This window comes from Neodiprion pinetum, chromosome 1 (genome assembly GCF_021155775.2).
Source record: "Neodiprion pinetum isolate iyNeoPine1 chromosome 1, iyNeoPine1.2, whole genome shotgun sequence".
NCBI lineage: Eukaryota > Metazoa > Arthropoda > Insecta > Hymenoptera > Diprionidae > Neodiprion > Neodiprion pinetum.
The window spans coordinates 25,182,296-25,200,865 of NC_060232.1; the positions used below are offsets into that span (position 1 = coordinate 25,182,296).

Sequence of the window (18,570 nt, forward strand, 5' to 3'; positions counted from 1 at the left end):
ATTTTCACTTTATACCCCGATCTGTTACGGGTTCGATTCGGATTGCACAGATTCAGTAATGGATAGGCTAAAGCAGACATGACCGTGGCTGGGATCGCAATCACGTAATCGTGTGTCGTGCCGACTACCGCTATAACCATTCCGCCATTCCCGTCAGGCGCCGCACTCGTCTGTCTTTCTCTTGTTGCTCCGTTTTTGCCCACCCGTTCGAGTTAGCTCGGATCCGCGATGCTCCAGCTACGGTGTAGCATTTTGCTTTTTGCAAGGTAGACCACAAGGTTTCTTGCTCTTACGCTATTGTATTGCAGGTAATTGACGGATCCGGCGTTAACCGAGGTGTTGACAATGTAACTTTGTACCTGCTTTCGAAAGTGAGTGAGAAGTCAAAACGATCCCCGTGCGATCTCACGGTCATTAACCTTTTCTGAAACTCAATATCTACTATCGAGTAAGTATCTCGTAAAACTTTTAATAGATGTTTAGTCGTACTCCTTACAGAGATTAAAGTTACGAACACATTTCAGGGGCGTGTTGATTTTCCATTAAAAATGTAATTTTCTCTAAGAAATCACATTTCAAATATCACAAGGTTGATGTCGGTTATGACGGTTCATGCATAAAGCAAAGAACTTCAAGAGAAATGCAAAATTTTCGAACATTATTCATTGACACAATGACCCAGAATCAATTCAAGCGTTAGATGGTCTCAGTCTAAACAGGGAGAGTTCATTTCTTCTACGACATCTTCACTGGATGCCGGGATATTGAAGATATTCTACAATAAATACGAATTGATAGTGTAGACAAGCGATTTTTCACTCTGGCCGATACGACCTTGGGTCCAATATCTGTTTTCCTGGGGGTGCTGGGTTCCATATACCCCAGTCCTAACAAAATTCTTTGTAACGAAACTTATTGAGTGTCCCCTTCCGCGGTGCCAATTAATTATTTGTATGAAATAACATTATATTGATGTACAAATCACACCAAAATTAGAAATGTTTTACATTATATCAGTTTCCTTTGATTATTCTATCTCTGAGATTTCTGCTTTGATAAATTCCGAAATTTCATTCTATAAATCGTACTCGCTGATACTTTATTATAAAATAGACCACACCGCAAAAAGCCCGAACAAAACCGTACAAATGGCTCTATAGCTTTGAGCCCTGGTTATAAGTTACCTGTAAACCTAACAGCACCCCATGTGATTTCATAATTTCATCTAATGATTGAGTTGCAGAGGAATTCACAAACATTGAACGTCAACCCGGTGAGGAGTCGTATCGAAGGAGTCAATGGATTAGGTATTTCACACAAGTTATAGAGAATCGAGGCGGTACATCGGTAATGGACCGTGACGCGACATTGGCATCTGCCTGTAATTATTTCACCGGGTCTCTTCGCCATTGTTGTACCAGAATCGGTACCCAACGGGAGGTTTGGTTGTGCCGAAAATAAACAAGCTTTCATGCCCAACGGTAGCAGCACCCGGTATTTTCTCATGCTCTGGGCAAAAAATAGGAAACGAAGAATGTCACAATAACCTGAAAGCGTTTAGAGTAGTATCTACTCGGCTTAGCTATATTATTGATCCTGGGTACTCAATTTTCAATTATAAAAAAAATACGCACTATGGAAAATCTAGGGTTAAAATTCCAAACATCGATATCGATATCGTTTTCAAGCATTCCTGGTGCAGCAGATGGATCGTCTTTTTCCATTGAAATAAACGATCAGGTATAAGAGGACGAGTGATCGAATTTCAGTTTAAAAAGAATGAGACTCTATAACCTTCAAGTGTCTCCTTATAAGCAACGACTAGTTGTCTCAAATTACTTCTGACCAGCATCTCAAGAAGAGGATCACGGACTTGATGTAAATTATTGCCAAAAACTCCAACTTACCCCTGTCTTTGTTTTGTTCACGAAAAAAAATTGATCACGGGGTAAACATCCGAACGTCCCTTCGTACGTACGGTTCTTTCAGTAAGACCGAAAGTTTGAACAGACCTTTTATTTGCTATAAGGGTGAAAAATTTCCCACTGTTTTGGCTTCTGGCACCGGGCAGAAGAGGCGAAACGACGGACATCACGGATATGTCAAGTGCCAGTAATCCAGCATACCCCTGGCGCCCCGGCGTCTCTTTGCCGTCGAACGAATGTGCGCGAGACACACTGTGTATATATAGGATCCGACATCGCGGCGCCAGCTTCGCGTGTAATATATATGCGATCCCCCGGTCGCATCGTCCTCCGCTTCGGCGTTGTACCCCGTGCTCGAGAGTTTTGGGTCCTTGCGAGCGACTCGATGAGCATAAAAAACGAGCGTTTCGTCCTTTTTGCATCTTTACCCGTATTATCGTCAATCTCGAAATAAATTTCTCATGCGAAGGGTTGCGAAGTTTCAAATCAATGCGTTTCATTAAGAAAAATATCATTCCTTGCACCTTGAGTAAAAATCACCAAATCTCTCCGAAGTGCGAGGACTCTGGGAGTTGGTACCTCATCGATCACGAACTTGAAGAGTCGGCTGTTGATCGGCAAGCTGACGATCTATGACTCACATTTGAATGAGTCATTCTGGTCATAGATGAAAGTTTTTTTTAGGAAGGGTCAAGGCTGCTCTCTATCAATACCTCGACATTGGTGGATGGACGAAACGCAGAAATTGATCGGCACGACGATGGTGCAAATTGATCCTACCTCTGTTCGCTAAGGCACAGCTTCTTTCCCACACGTACACACCGTGTATGCATTCTACAACCACGGATAGAATCCGTGTCTCGCGCTCCCTTTCGTGTGGCGCGTTGTCCTCGGGACCGGAGTTCACAACGCTCGCGACCCATATATGGTCACTCGCTGTATAATTCATCGGCACAGACACAAGTACGAGCAGGTAACCAGACATACACACCTTCTTCAGATCAGGCGAACGTAACCAAACGTAACAGATATATCTGAACGGTGTTATTTACCCACAATGTGCACGCATATGTCCAGTTCGTAGATGCGGGTACTTCGTAGCTACGTATTTTTTTTTTTTTATTGTCAAATAACGTCAAGGAGGTGGATTAAATGCAGAAATAAAATAAGCATTGGCTGATAATTTTTCGATCAGTCGATTCTTGCAAAACCTTGGCGCCACCTTAGATTTGTGGTAGTTGGGCAGATGCATTTTTGTCCAAGTTTATGGAACGGATTCCAAGAAGTCTGTTATAACGTTTCACGAACTTTATAATACATTGCTCGATGGAAAGATCTCGTTTTTGTTCTCGATTTTTTTTCTTTTAACAGATATCCGTAGCTTAGAAAAGTATTAACCTTAGCTGGACAAAATGCTGTTCAGAGTTTTAACAACTTAATTTTCTCTGATACAGTAGTTTAAGCCTTGTAAGAAAAAGATTTGAATCAATTACCAATAAGTTTTACGAGGGAGAAAAAACATTCCCAATCATACAATGCCGTGATAATAAGTGCAAGGTAAAGGTTTCTCTGGTGATGTTTTGTTAGTATTCGGTTTCGGCTAATGGCGTTGGTAACAACCTGTAGTCACCACATCCAGAGGGGTATCCGGTAAAGGTGTTAAAGGTTAATCTGTGACCGAAGTTAATTAAGATTCTTTGCTGATCCTAGAACGAACACTGATTTCAAAATAAAAATCTATCCGTGATCTGATACCACCTAGAACGGATTAAAAAGTGTCTATAGTTTGAAATCGAGTTTGCCATTTGTTGAGGAAAGGTCGTTATCACCCATGGAATCAAATTAGTTGGCCAACATGTATTAAAGCGTGGGCATATGTTTTTTCACCAATATGAAATATTGCTCAGTGGATAACATTTGGAGTGAAGTAAAGTCTGTCGAAGAGAATTGTTTAAACGTAGACGAGTTTACTCCTCGCTAATTTTATTTCTTGTCAAATCATCGCCAGGAATGTTCCAGATTGAAAGTGCTCGGATGTTTCCAAGACGAAAGACCAGGAACCCAAAATAGTCGAGTCCAAGACGCCTATCCCATCGAGCGGGTCCGGAATACGAAACGCACTATAAAGTGAACCCGTTCTTTTAATTATCCCAAGCCGATGGCAGCCTCGAGGAGGCTAAAGAACCTCGGCGTCCGAAGACAAGAGCGATGGGAGAAGGGTGAGAACATTCAGGCGTGAAGCGATGGACCGTATCGATTAATTTTCGTGGACCACAGGTAATTGAGCGAACAGCCAGCCTTACGTCCAGGTTTCCTCGTCTTCGAAGGGACCCCAGATCTAACCATAACTCCGCCTCATCCTCACCAACAATGAGGTCTCCAAGGATCGGGCAGGTCCTTGCGCCTACGGTGACTTCGATTCTTGTTTAAAACGATTCGTTGGAAAGTTTGACCACGGGTAAGTATACATAATATGAGACATCTTTGATCAGCGCGCCTTAGGGATCCCGCTTTCCGGAAGAGTTTTTCCATTAATCACGGTCGTTTTAATCGATTTCGACTGAAACGCGAGTGAAATTACCGCATGCGGTAAGCAGCGCGTCCAACAACCCCGTGGGAATGCTATGCCCGATTCACCCGGCTCTTCATCGCGTCCGGTAATTCAGGAGTAATGTTGGCAAGCAAACGCCATGTACCTACAACGTAATTTATACAAGGTTACCCCGTGCGGGTCGTGAGGTTGTAGAATCTACGGAGAAGTTATTTTTCCGTTTTCATGTCAACTACGAAATCTTCGATCGTAGATTAAGTGTAAAGGAGTTGATTACATATCTTCAATGTTTCATATTCTCATTTCAGAAGTTCGCAGTACACTGAAATTGGTTGAGGAAACACTTTGTTGGGCTTTGTTGGGACGAGTGATTAAAGGTCCACAGTCAAACCTAAACTTTACCAATAAAACGAACTTTCTTTCACAAAATACTAGCTATGCACTTAATTCAACGTTCAACAAATCGACCGATTACTTAGCAAAGTATTTGGCAAAAGTTTTTCACAAAAGCTTGCAGGATCCCGTTCTAAATATAAAAAATATCCAAATTCATATGAAAGCACAACGGTTCATTACGCAGCTACGCTTGTCTGCAACGAACAGTGGAAGGTTAATTACTTACGGTTCTCGTTTAGTCGGACAACTTCTGCGCCCCGTCGGAGATTGAATTTGGAAACGATTCTATTGTCGTCTTAAGATAGATTGGAATTAGTTGTGTAGGGTGGTGGAATGAGAGGAGAGGCAGTCTGGCGCCGTTTGGACTGCAGGCAGGCGGCCAGACAGGTGCAACCGTCGTCACCCGAACGGGTCCCGCGTGGCTCCTTGGGATCGCGGTTCGATACACATACTCAAATATTAGCAATGCGTATGCGTGTTGGATTCGTCGGGGAGCGACGACGTTGCCAGCAAATTCCTACCTACCTTCGTCGACAAAAACAAAACGTACACGATCGAGCTTACATGGAATTTTTAATGGGATAATTGGTTAATTGCAATAAAGAAACCTGTCTAAGAAATGTTGCCTTAATCTTTGAGACGTGGTTTGTATTTTCGCAAACTACACTGAATTCGGGCGCACAGTGACACGCGATGCTTTTGTGCCTGCTGAGTTGCCTGCTCTGCAGGCGCACAGATTATACCACTTATTCTGCTTTGGTTATTTTTGAATATCGTACAATTTATTGGAAGGTAATGTAATAGATGATTTGCATTTTCAGTTCGGAGGCGGATTCCTAGAACATTTTAGAACAAGATTTTACCATCACATGAACGTCGTATGGTTGAAAATTCTGCAAGTTTATTCTGAAGGAATCACACTGAGAGAAATTTTTAATCCCTGCTACCGCTCAGTACTTAACTATTTTCATTTTTTACCACAATCGAAAAATATAGTTCTAGGTAGAAAATGAAAATTAGTTTTCTAGCTGTTACCAGAAAGTCTAGTATCCGTTGTTATTCTTTCTCATTACGATCACTGTTACTATATTTTCTTGCAACTGTTGCGAAAATTTAATGCTTGTGCAACAATAAATTGATGTTGAAGCCTTATTTAACTAAAAAAGTAGAGCAAACTGAACAAACTGATTTTACGTTGCAATTACCAAAAAAGGATCGACAATAGCGTAAAATGGTTACGTGTACCTCGTTTTTTGTAATGCCAACAATATTCAAACAGTTTTTTTAACGATACCTGTTTTACTGAATTTTTCGAATTACTGTAACAAATGAAATTTTTCTCAGTGTAGCTTCTTCCTTTTGAAATATAATAATACCGAACCGTTTAATTTTTCAAATTCAAAAATCTATAACTAACTGAATGAGGGATTTTTTTCAACGCTTATCTACGGTCGGTAATGGCATTGCGGTTTCAACAGTGTGCGGTATTAATAATCGACAGACCGACCAATGGTTCGCCGCTCTGACCGAATCATCCCATCTCCAGCGACACTACGAGTATACTAACCGACTAAACCATAGATGAATATAGTTTTAATTGAGAAAAATAACGCAAGTTCTTGAATACATATAAAAACGAATAATGAAAATGAATCTATCACAAGGTTCGCTGCAAATTAACTGGAATGAAGAACAAAAGTCTGGTGGATTTATTTTAAATTTTGACAAGCTGTTAAAATTGTCTTTCAGTAATACAACTTTTTGTAAATTTGACGAAAAATAGCTGAAATAATTACTTTACTTTCTGCATAATATCGACGTACTTATCAAACCATATTTGTCTTCTCAATTGTTGAAATGCTAAATATTAATTGTTGTCGATTCATAATTTTTCAAAGTGCTAAAAAGGACGGGAAAAAATATGTTTGTCACAGGGCAGATTTTGTAATGTTCAGAATTGTATAGATAACATTATTGAAAATTCGACGGTTGTATTTCAATAACTGATTTTCAAGAGCAATAATCCGATAGCTTTCAAATCATTAAATCCTCTTACCAACGCAACATTATCCGTAAGGTAAATTTTTATTCTGTAGGCTGTACGTCTGAACGTTATCAAAACGTACTCATGGTTATAATCTGCTATTCCGCATCAAAGGAAATTGAACCGAGTATAGTTACACCTTGCACTGTTGCACATTTATTTAACTTGAGAAGTGAGAATTAACTATATTGTTACGTATCTGAAAGGTGGAGTTGAAAAAGTTGATAAGGCTTTTCAAAAAGAGATATATGATTTGGAGCCACCTGCAATAAAAAGAGTACCGAAAACGGTAATCGAAGGCAGTATAGCAAGAATATGACCCGAGAATTTCTTTGCATGTATTTATAATTGAAAGTACAGATCATTTTGTCATAAACCATAATCATTCTTATCAGATGAAAATATATATTTTCTTTAATATTAGTGTTACAAGTGCGCGTGATAGATTCTTATTATTGTTAAATGAAAAGCGTCTTAGCCCAAAAAATACAGACACGTGACTTCGACATTTGATATACGAGTACGTGTCAATAAAAGTAGATGCAGGCTGCAAAATCTTTCGAAAGCTTGAAGTCTTCTGTGTTTAACGATCCTTTGCTCAACTTTGAGAAAAATTATCAATGCTAGCTACTACCAATGATATGTCGGATACGTGTTTTTGTTTGCAGAACTATGCAAAAAATCTGAGAAACATCAGAAACATGCACTCCAATCATCATACATCATACGTAGTATTAAAGTTCGAAACCAGAGTTTGGATGTTCGGATGTTCAGAAAGTGACGTCACCGAAATTTTTTTCTCTCTGACCTCATCGATCTATAGTAATCGCCGTCAACGAAAATCAGCTAGCCGAATTCCTCAGTCTGGAAACAACCGCGCAGTAGAACGGACGTATGAGAATCGCGCTCGGCAGATCTCGAGTACCGGGTTCTCTGGTGCATTTCGAGTTCCAGGACGAGCGCTCCGTAGTTTCTACGCTCCAGATCCGCTACCTGGTGAAACTCGACTTCCAGGACAAGCGCTCCGTAGTTCTGGCGATCCAGGTCCTTGACCTGGTGACTTTTGACCTTTAAGAATAATTTTCTGTAATTATGGCTGTCCAGGTCCTCCACCTGGTGGATCTCGACCTCTAGGACTCGCGCTCCGTAGTTTCTGCGCTCAAGGTTCTCTACCTGGAGAAACTGGACTTCAGGGACAAGCGCTCCGTGGTTCCTGCGCTCCAGATCCTTTACCTGATGAATTTCGACTTCCGGAACAGCGCTCTATAGCTACTGCGCTTCAGGTCCTCGACCTGGTGAAACTCGATTTCAAGGACAAGCACTCCGTAGTTCTGGCTGTCCAGGTCCTTGACCTGGTGACTCTTGACCTTTACGAGTAATTTCCTATGGTGCCTGCGCTCCAGGTTCGCTACCTGGTGAAACACGACTTCCAGGACAAGCGCTCCGTAGTTCCTGCGCCCCAGCTCCTTCACATGGTGAATTTCGACCTCCAGGACCAGCGCTCCGTAGTTCCTGCACAGTGCATTAATTCCGTATCATCTGGTAAAACACTAACATCGAGTAAGCGAGCGCACAATCACAAAAACTAGCTGCACTAGGCATCCGACCCTGAGCGAGTTTTAACGAGCGATGGTTTTACAGCTAGTATTACTTAAACTTCGACTCAAACTATTACTATTTAAAAAAATTTCAAATCTCCAAAGACTTAACTTCCAGGAGTTTAGATGTGCAAATACGTGATTTTGGAAACGGATGAAACAAAACAAAAACCTATAGCCCAAAATTTGGCTCGAAATTAAAACTATTTAATTCACATCAACAACAAGTCGACTAGCATCGCTCAACTCGCTGTAATCACTTTTGGAGTTTTAGAATTTCAGCGAGGCTCTTGTAAGCTCATCTTCAGCTGCTGCAGGAGACTCAATTCACCTCACCCAGTTTCTGGCACCCACTGAAATCAGGCCGACGATATATTTCCACAATGGACATCAATTACTGACTGAAGATATCGATTTTCGTCAACACTCTCTACAAGTATGTTGATCCATTCCATCTCTCACAAATATGTTTTTATTCCATGTTCCAATAAACGAATTTATAAATAATTCTTCATCAAATTCAACTCCTTTTATTTTCTAAGTTCCAATTACTCTGGAAGTATATCGATTCAAACTTTCGAGAAATCTCCGAATCAACTTTCAACGATTAACAGTTCCATACTCAACAGTGATTGATATCAATTCAAACTAGTTTTGCCCTTTGATCCTAATTCTTTGTCCGACCGTCCAATTTCTGCGTAAAGAATTGGAGAGTAGTGTCATGTTACTACGCATAGACGAATCCGTCTAGTTCAACCTGTAAGTTCGATAGACGCTCGTCGGAACTAGTTCACTACCCCTAAACCACAAATCGAATCATGAATTTATTCCTTTCTTTATTTATAAATCTACAAATTATATGGGATAAAAGTCGTTTTCACGTAGAAAGTACAGATTGGCTTTGATAGGCAAGCCAGAGCTTACCTAAGCGTAGAAGCAAAGTATCAATTCTGAATTGTTTTTTATTTCATGATTCAAAAAATTTGCTGATTAATTCACTTTTGTACTGCAAGAAATTGAAGTAGGAATTATTTCTAATTTTTCGCTATCATTTTATATTTTTTAATTCGAAAATCTCTAACGGGAATTCGTTTTCATTCCGTTGATTTGAAAAATTTAATTGCAAATTAATTCCTCTCCTTCAATGAGCAAATCCCTATTAATACAATTACTTTCAATTTTTGAATTCAAAAATTCGAATTAAGAATTCTTTTGAAAATTTCAATCTTACTAACGGAATTCGTGAGTGATGGTAACATCAGTTCTTGTCGTCTTTACGTACCGACCGCTTGCCGGGAAGGACGTAGAGGGCGCCGCTCGACGATGAATTTACATCATCCAGTTGCCATTACAAAAAGTCCCACAAGGCTAGCAGTCTTTGTATATCTTCAATCAACGCTAAGCATAAGCATTGCTGAAAATTTGCGAGCCCCACTCGGCCGTTTTTCCTGGTTTTCCCGTTTTCAAAGCTGATGTGTGTCAGAATACATGTACCCGCATCACTGTTCCAGCATAGGCTTATAAAGATAAGAAGAAAAGTCTTATGCTCCACCACTGTATACAATATCGTGTCAAAAAATATGTTACGCCCAAAGCGATTAGTTTAATCTCAAGATAAGAGAAATTCGCTGCGACGCGATACGACCAGCTTTTTTCCGTCTTGCAACCGCTCTAACAAGCCCCCACGGAAACGTCATTACGGTTATTGGTAGTTGTGTGGATAGTTTTTCTATTGTTGTAGGTACACGTTGTATGGATGAATCCGAGTTGTGTCAAGCTTATTGTCGCAGCTAGTATCGTTGAAAATGCGTGAAAGAGTTCTTTTTTTGTTGCTCCTCTTCTTTGCGTCTCCAATTTCGAATAGTTCAATCTGCGAGCCAAAGTCTGAGTACTACATAAGTCGTTGCGATGAAGGCAGGAATATGGCCAAGGTAAGAATATCGACAAAGTGTAAACTTTTTTGATTCTTTTGCATTTTTACTTCATGTTTTCTTTACCCAGGACACTTTTTACCGATTAGCACGAGGGAACGAGACAAAGTATAAATATGTGGACCAATGCCTTCTCAATGACGGTGAGTTTCCAAAATTTTACAGAGAGATTCAACATGCAATTTTGACTTTATTTCATTTTTGATTCCAGAATGTCCAGATCTTTCTGCGATGCAGTTAAATAATTTGCATCGCTCTGAGAATGACGCTGAACAGTTTGAATTGAGAGTTTTTGAGTGTTATGATTATGATTTGATGATACTCAATTTGACTGTGACCAACATTCACTTCAACAGTGAGTTGTATAAAACAAATTAAATTAATTTTAGCCACTTGATGTATTTTATTTGATTTTTTTTTATGAAGGAAAATTTCTTGACAATTGTGTTTGTTTGGTTGCAGAAGTGAAAATACTATTTCAGTATATCAAGGACCAAAAGATTTACCAGGCCATCGACTTAAGTCATGTAGCTCCTGAGAACTCCCCAAAACAATTATCTTGGTTATACCCAATAAATGGCAACAATTGCTTGTATGACGCGACCTTACAAATCTTGGTGGAAGTAGACAGTACTAATTACCTCAAACAGTATAAAGTAAAAGTGCCTAATTCACAGCCCAATGGTAAGATCTTTTGAACATATGCCCTTGACAAAAATTTCACTTCTAAACGGAATTATGTTTCAGAACACTGTCACGCGATAAAAGAACGACAATTATTGACATATGTCGATACAAGTGAATTGGACGAAGTCCGTTTACATATACAATCTTTTCCTGCAGAATGCAATGTATCCCAGTACGAAGTAAAATTTTGCAAATACATAGACGATAGTTGTTCTCAACCTGTTGCGCCTGATAGTTCAAATAAAACGGGGATCTGGGAATGGTATCGAATTCCTCAGGAGAATACACAGTACTATTTTACAGTGGTACCATTGTCCTCAAAGTGTGAACACGAATGTAAGGCTGTAGCCAGCGCAGTATTCATGAGGAGTAAGTTTTTTCGTTTCTGAGTCATGGCATGGTTAGAATTTTGGACAGTAAATTCCTCATTCTTTGCTCTGTTGTATGTGGAAATTGTCAGTTCCAAAGCTTCAATAATTGTAAAGGTTATCTTTCTCATTTTATAGGACGTTCTCCTGCAAAGGTAATTGTCATGATAGTTGGTGCTGGCTGCATACCAATTGTGATGTTCTTTGCTCTGCGCCAGATTTACGTCTACTGGACAAAACACCATCGTAAGATTGATTTCCCAAAATTTCTCCATTAATTTTTTAAATTATTTTAAAATTTATTTTCATGGATACATAGTCTGACTAATTTATTTTGTTTATCCATAATTTAATGATGAGGTTTATCACCCAACAGAATTGCCCGTCTTACGTGCAAGAAAACCGTATTGCCTGCTGACATATGATGCAGTACATGATACCCACATTGGTGTCATGACCAAGTTGGCTGAGTACCTACGATCTTGTGATATCAATGCTATGATTGATGTACTGGATGCTCCAAAAGATCCTCTCAAGGTATGTAAAATTTTCTGAACATTGAGTGCAATCCTAGATTTTATTTCTAACAGCCCCCACACATCGTGATGAATATACCATATTTAAATATGCTATATTTAATATAGTCTTATGTACAGGCCGCTTTTTTAAATCAAGTTCAATCCATTCAATCATATTCAATAAGATTGGATTTAATTAACTCCTTATAATTATTCAGTAAAAGATAGGATTATTGTGTACAACACTTCAATAAAACTGCATTTAGTATTAATTTTTCAGAATCCTAGTATCTGGTGTACTAGTGCGTTTAAAATGGCAAGTACTGTTATTGTAGCTGAATCTCCGCCACGTGATATTTCTGTCACAGTGACTCGATCAATATATAGATACCTACATGCGCATGTATGGAGATTAATAGAGGAGGACTACCATCGGAAGAAAAAAAGATACTTTGTTATTGAGTTTCCCTATTCTAAACCCGACAGCGTACATCTTCACGCATATTCCTTTAAACGATTCAAGATGCCCAAAGATTTGGATAATCTGGTTGATGAAATTCATAATGCGACTTATTCTAAACTATGTCCCAGAGACAAAGGAGATTTTTTGAAGAGCTTAAAATTGGCGAAAGATAGTATGCCCGACCCAACACTTGACAAGAAACCAATATCCTCCGAAAATATTTCTAGTGAGTAGCATTTTCTTTCTTCATCGTCAACTTGTATTTTTTATTTGCGACCTTAAATTTGATAATTCTTTACACCGATCAGTTTTATAATTTAGGATTTCTGTATCTAAATATTTCTTTATATTACAGGATGTTCGTTGAAAAATAATGATCAGAATGATACATATTCAAAGACACACAATATCAGCGAGTGTACTGTTTTCATAGGATGTAAAAACGATGATAAGAAACGGTTTTATGCAACTGATATTGGTGAGTTAGAGTTGCTCGGAGTCAATGACGAGTCTGAATAAGAATCTGAAGTCCACAAAAAAACCACGAACGTTGTATAAATATTGTAATCATCATTTTGTACTGAATCAATATTTTTTACTTGTGTTTTACCAAGTTCGACACATGAGTAATTTAATTACTAATATTAATGATTTATACGTGTATTATTTTTAATGAAAATTCTAAAACACACCCAAGCTTTTTCACTGAAATCATGAATTCTGTATGCAGTTAGATTTTCCTCGAACAGTAAACGAGGCTCTATGTGTGCTCAAGGATAAAAAAGGAGCTCTCTCTTACTCGGAACTCGATCAAGGAAACTTTCCTGAGTTGTATAATTGCACATGACTATTGCCTTTGTAAATCAATTGTCAAACTGTGTTCGCTACTTTTACAAAATTCTACTGCGACATATGTGCATTTTTCAGTTTGCCATGAACACATTCAATTATTGTTCCTGATGGTTTCATTTAGTGCGGTTTAATATTGCATACATATTCTAAAAGAAACAATTAGTTCGAATAACAAGCAATTTTTTGGATCAACTTCATTCTTTCAAACCATTTTGCTGCTATATGTGAATTATTTCACTATTTCAAAATACCTTGTGCCAAGAAAAGCAGTTACTACAAACAATATCACTAGTTTGCCGAGAATTTGAATTGCGTTAAATCAGTAAAAAATGTAACGAAATTTGTGGAGCTGTTGGTAAATATTAATTGTCGGGACAAACTTCTAACTAGAAAATTCGAAATACTGTTAATATTTTATCACCCTCGGGACACAAAATAAAATTGAAACTAATCAGCTTACCATTAGTATCTGCAGTTCGATGCTTACGGTACTTTTATATGGTGGGTTATTTTCGGACTCTTGATTATAGGCAAATCAGGGTATCAGTCCACTCTGAATAACCCGCTGCTCTGTTGTTAGCACGCGGCTGATGTCGCCACGGCGAAACTCGGAGCTACTGAGTGGACTCGAAACGTCGCCTGATGACCACGTGAAGATATATCAGTCAACGTTTGCAACCCTGATTTGCCTATAATTAGGGGTCCCTGTAGGGCGCATTACGAAAATAACCCGTTAGATCCTAGAAATGTAATTGGAACTTTTTAAGCAGCTAGTTTTTTTTGTGTAATTGTAAGGATTCGAATCTGTGCTATTAACCTTGCGTTGACAATATGGCTGATCAACGGCAGAAGAAGAATTGAAGGGATGAAGAAGAAGAAAATTTCCCTTTCAAATTCCTTTAACTGCAGTCGTTTCGTGTTGTCAGGCGTTTCAAACATGGTACGAAATTAACCTTGCTCGATATGCGCATGCGTAACATCACGCTCTAAGCGAACGTTATATCGCACCGTGGACATAGGAATACTATTCTATGTCAACCGTGGTTCGCAAATGCGTTATCTGATTGTGAGCGTACCTAGGTGAGGCCAACCATAAAAAGAAAGAGAAAGAGCATGTAAGCCTCATGCAGGTAAACTGCGCGGCTTAAGGGGCTGTTGAAGCCGTGACCGAAGGATGGAGCTAGTCCTGTATAGGGTCCTCTCTCTGTCGTACAATCAAGAGAGTGGGGAGGTATCCTTGCATCAGTCTATAAGTATGTATTCTCCTACCTAGAAATCTTTTACAGGCGACAGTAGCATTTCTAAGCGGCTCAATTTATTTTTTTAAAGTTTTTTACGTAGGCAACTCTGAGCTGCATATATTTTTGAAAAATTTTGAATTACTTTATTTCTAGTTCCTATCATTTCAAGAATGTTCCTATGAAGAGTTTTTCTTGCTTTGTTCAGCACTTTTAAGATTATTGGATGAAAAAATTCGATATCTCAAGCGTTGACTAACGAATGTAGAGACGGATACCCCTGGGTAAATTTTTGTGACCAGTTTTCGTCGGGCAAGTGGGCGCAGGTAGGCCTGGGAGCGTAGGAGGGTTCTGTTCTATCGACTCTGCTTAATAAATTTCTCCCAACATTCGTAGCAAAACAGTGATTTAATTGAAGTATAGGTACCCGAGAGAAGAATGTATACATAGATCATAAATAATAACAGATCAGAAGCAACAATGATGCAGAGATTATAAATTTTATAATTTTCGAAGAAACAAGCTAGATCATCTACAATAATACGGCTATAATATGGAAATAGAAGAATCATTCATTTCGAAATGGGATTCTATTCGACACGCGCTCGATGTATTCCATAACATTAATATTCATAATTATTCCAACAACTTTTCATTTGCTCTCTCGATCTTGAATTTTCGTAGACATAGAATCGAAACGCTGATTTAGCTTATCGCAAGTGAAGTACCTACATTGGGTAGTGAAGCAGAATTGTTTTCGAAAAGTGTTCATATCGAAAAAAATTCAGAGTAACTGTAATACATAACGGATGCGCTGATTTTGATCGAGATGAAATGGATGCTTCGTATATAAGACAGTATTTAACGCAGTGTCCTGACTTAAAGACCTCAAAAAGTGATGGTCGGCGATCTTTTTTTTCTGACAGCGAGAGAAAGAACGTAGCTTCTTAAAACTTCGAGTGTATTTTCTGACATACTTGAAAGATACAAGCAAAAATTTTTATCATCCAACTGTCGCAGACCGGCAGAGTTATTAGCTGACCCGTTAACTGGAGAATATATCTGTAGTCAAAGGCTGACCATCGAAGGGCCTAGCCGCTTGAGTCTGGAATCGGCAGGAAAGATAAAGTGCGTATTTCTTGTCTGAAACGAAAAAACTGAAATCATTTACGTCATATCATATCATCATACATCATACACCATACATCATCATGCATCCTACATCATACATCATCATAGTATTAAGGTTCAAAACTAAAGTTGGGGTATTCGGATGTTCGGATGTTCAGAAAGTGACGTCACCGAAATTTTTTTCTTCTGACGTCATCGATCTATGGTAATCAGCTAGCCGAATTCATCAGTCTGGAAACAACTGCGCAGTAGATCGGACGTATGGGAATCGCGCGCCGCAAATTTCGAGTACCGGGTTCTCTACCTCCTGGATCCTGCGCTCCAGGTCCAGTTTTTAGTGCAACTCGAGTTCTAGGACAAGCGCTCCGTAGTTTCTACGCTCCAGGTCCGTTACCTGGTGAAACTCGACTTTCAGGACAACCGCTCCGTAGTTTCTGTGCTCAAGGTCCGCTACCTGGTGGAACTCGACTTCGGGAAGAAACGCTTCGTACATTCTGCATTCCAGGTCTGTTACCTGGTGAAACTCGACTTCCAGGATGAGTACTCCGTGGTTGTTGTGCTCCAGGTCTGCTATCTGGTGAATTTCAACTCTCGGAGGACAAGGAAGACGCGGAGGACAAGGTGGACGAGGAGAACGAGGATTTCTGCACAGTGAGTCTAACATTTTCATAATGTCTAAAGGCAATCGTAATTACATTTGATATAACATTTTTTAAACTTGTCATGTTTACAATAAATTATTTCAATTCTTTTTCGCGTAAGCACAAATTCAGTAGTTCTCAATGCGCTAATACAATTTAGTATATTATTGATTAATAAATTAATTATATTAATCCTTACACAATATTTTTGATGTGTTCTTATACGGAAAATATTTATTACTATTCCAGACATAACCCGAGGTGGTTGGCAGTGGTCGTTGGAGATGGTTGGTGGTGGATGGAGGTGGTCGAGCTGGACGAGGAGGAGGACGAGGAAGTCGAGGAGAACAATGTGGACGAGAAGGACGAGGATTTGTGCTCGGTAAGTTTAACATTTTTATAATATTTGATGCAGTAGAAGTAGGATCAGAAGTAGGATCAGGGGAAGAAGTAGGATCAGAATTAGAAGTAGAAGTAGGATTAGAAGTAAATGTAGAAATGGGAGTAAACGTAGGAGTAGTAGTAGAAGTAGGACTCGGAGTAGGAATAGGAGTAGAAGTAGGAGTAGAAGGAGTAAAAGTAGTAGTAGAAGTTGGAGTAGGAATAGGAGTAGTCGTAGTAGTAGGAGTGGCAGGAGGAGTCGTAGTAGTAAGGTGGGGTAAGGTTAGGGGTAGGGTAGGGTAGGGTAGGGTAGGGTAGCCTAGGACCAACAGGAGAGAAATGGCGAGCGAAAAAGCACCTGCTGAAAAATTTTGGAAACACAGGTTCTCGGTTTTTGGCTGTAACTTTTGATGCGTTGATCGCAGCGTATTGATTTGGGATATCTTTTCTAGTTGAGAGCTGTACTCCACACAATACAAGAAATACTGGACAAAGGTGATGAGATGATAGTAGTACCACAATGGACCAGTATGCTGGAAGTTGTGAGGTCTCGTCTCAAAACCCTAAATGGAGCAACTTATGACACCCTGTCTGGAAAAATTCCCGTAAAAAATCGGTAGGTACGATTTGAGAGTTTTTGTCTATACGTCTGAAAAACTTCTTATTTTTATATTGCACAGTGATTTTTTTTTGGCTACAATGATATTCTTAGTTTTCTCACACATTTGCAATATTTATTTTCATGAGTATTTCACCAACTACCTTGGTCGAATCATTTCTATTTCTAATCCTTAAGATTTTTTTGTTGAAAAAAATGATAACCAGGCCTGTAGTTACGATGTATTTTTCTAAATCACATATTTATTTAAACAGACCGAGTTCTCATTACTTCGGAAATACGATTAACGTCTTTCTTAATTTTTGTAGCGCATAGTGGAGTCGTTCAACACAATAGACTCAGCACCGCAAATTCTATTACTATCGCTTACTGCAGGCGGAGTAAGCTTAAATTTGGTTGGCGGCAATCACTTACTTTTGCTTGATATCCGTTGGGATCGGTAATTGGAAGCGCAAGCACAGGATCGAATTTACAGAGTTGGCCAAACTAAAAGCGTTTACATTTACAAGTAATACATACAAATTATTTTTTGATAATACGTTATGCAAACTAACATGAGAGTCTACATAAGTAATTATTTACATTTACACAGGATTAGAGCACTGCAAAACAGAAAGCTAGAAATAGCGAACGGAGGTTTGACAGGAGCAGGTACTGCAGGTGCCTCCAAGTTATTGATGGATGATCTCAAATGTTTGTTCAGCTTGTAAAACTTTTATTTTGCCAAACGCCTGCACTTTCTGACCTAACTTACGTAATTTTACAAGAAGTCGATCGACCCGTTACTTTTCGATGTATCTATTCGCTAAAAACCAAAGTGTTTTGGTACGACTGAAGGAAATACGCCCTATTTTATAATATGAGAAATTCTACATTAATCTATTTTATAAGTGGATATATTTATGGATGAGTTAGTTATGAGTGTATTCGAGAAAACTTTGAACATACGTTATTGTTTCAAATCATTCTTAAGCCTAGTTTTTTAAAGCAGTAATTAATTGTTGCATTATTACTAAGATGTTTTCTATATTGTGACTTATATTATTACAAGAAATTGAATATTATTTATGTAAATATATACCAAAGATGGAAACTTACTGTGTTAGCCTTACTTATTCTTCATTTTTGGAGCCGAAAGTTTTTGATCTAAAATTCGATTTGAATGACCCTTATCTGATCAATCGGACCCTCAGGAACTCAGAAATCGCGGCGAAACGAGCGTCGGAC

At 38.9% G+C, this 18,570-nt stretch overlaps 2 protein-coding genes and 1 long non-coding RNA gene across 5 annotated transcripts; all 3 read left to right on the forward strand.

The window, feature by feature from the left end:
- The first annotated feature begins 344 nt into the window (after positions 1-344).
- On the forward strand, positions 345-5,530 carry LOC124213601 (uncharacterized). The gene is made up of 5 exons (XR_011177068.1): positions 345-448; positions 2,610-2,898; positions 3,945-4,144; positions 4,203-4,642; positions 4,785-5,530. It is a non-coding gene; the product is annotated as an uncharacterized lncRNA (long non-coding RNA).
- Positions 5,531-9,870: 4,340 nt separating this feature from the next.
- LOC124213556 (uncharacterized) lies at positions 9,871-13,172 on the forward strand. 2 transcript variants are annotated; one of them, XM_046614964.2, is made up of 9 exons: positions 9,873-10,445; positions 10,516-10,588; positions 10,657-10,800; positions 10,908-11,129; positions 11,193-11,501; positions 11,639-11,746; positions 11,877-12,037; positions 12,299-12,707; positions 12,837-13,172. In XM_046614964.2, the coding sequence occupies exons 1-9, from the start codon at positions 10,320-10,322 to the stop codon at positions 12,998-13,000; spliced, it is 1,716 nt and encodes a 571-aa protein (XP_046470920.1). In that variant the 5' UTR covers positions 9,873-10,319; the 3' UTR covers positions 13,001-13,172. The 2 variants fall into 2 exon arrangements, with proteins under 2 accessions (XP_046470935.1, XP_046470920.1); XM_046614979.2 differs by lacking the exon at positions 12,837-13,172 and having other exon boundaries at positions 9,871-10,445; positions 12,285-12,402.
- Positions 13,173-14,355: 1,183 nt separating this feature from the next.
- LOC124213591 (transcription termination factor 2-like) lies at positions 14,356-18,360 on the forward strand. Of its 2 annotated transcripts, none has more exons than XM_046615039.1 (5): positions 14,356-14,586; positions 16,208-16,353; positions 16,593-16,725; positions 17,177-17,340; positions 17,936-18,360. In XM_046615039.1, the coding sequence occupies exons 3-5, from the start codon at positions 16,642-16,644 to the stop codon at positions 18,051-18,053; spliced, it is 366 nt and encodes a 121-aa protein (XP_046470995.1). In that variant the 5' UTR covers positions 14,356-14,586; positions 16,208-16,353; positions 16,593-16,641; the 3' UTR covers positions 18,054-18,360. The 2 variants fall into 2 exon arrangements, 1 of the variants encoding a protein (XP_046470995.1); XR_006881912.2 differs by lacking the exon at positions 14,356-14,586 and adding an exon at positions 17,652-17,851 and having other exon boundaries at positions 14,860-16,353.
- Positions 18,361-18,570: the final 210 nt, after the last annotated feature.

Coding starts and splice junctions, on each gene's coding strand:
- LOC124213591 (XM_046615039.1), top strand. CDS start 16,642: ATGGAGGTGGTCGAGCTGGACGAGGAGGAGGACGAGGAAGTCGAGGAG. Junction 16,726..17,176: donor AGGACGAGGATTTGTGCTCG/GTAAGTTTAACA, acceptor TATCTTTTCTAG/TTGAGAGCTGTACTCCACAC. Junction 17,341..17,935: donor AAAATTCCCGTAAAAAATCG/GTAGGTACGATT, acceptor ACATTTACACAG/GATTAGAGCACTGCAAAACA.
- LOC124213556 (XM_046614964.2), top strand. CDS start 10,320: ATGCGTGAAAGAGTTCTTTTTTTGTTGCTCCTCTTCTTTGCGTCTCCA. Junction 10,801..10,907: donor GACCAACATTCACTTCAACA/GTGAGTTGTATA, acceptor GTTTGGTTGCAG/AAGTGAAAATACTATTTCAG. Junction 11,502..11,638: donor CAGCGCAGTATTCATGAGGA/GTAAGTTTTTTC, acceptor CTCATTTTATAG/GACGTTCTCCTGCAAAGGTA.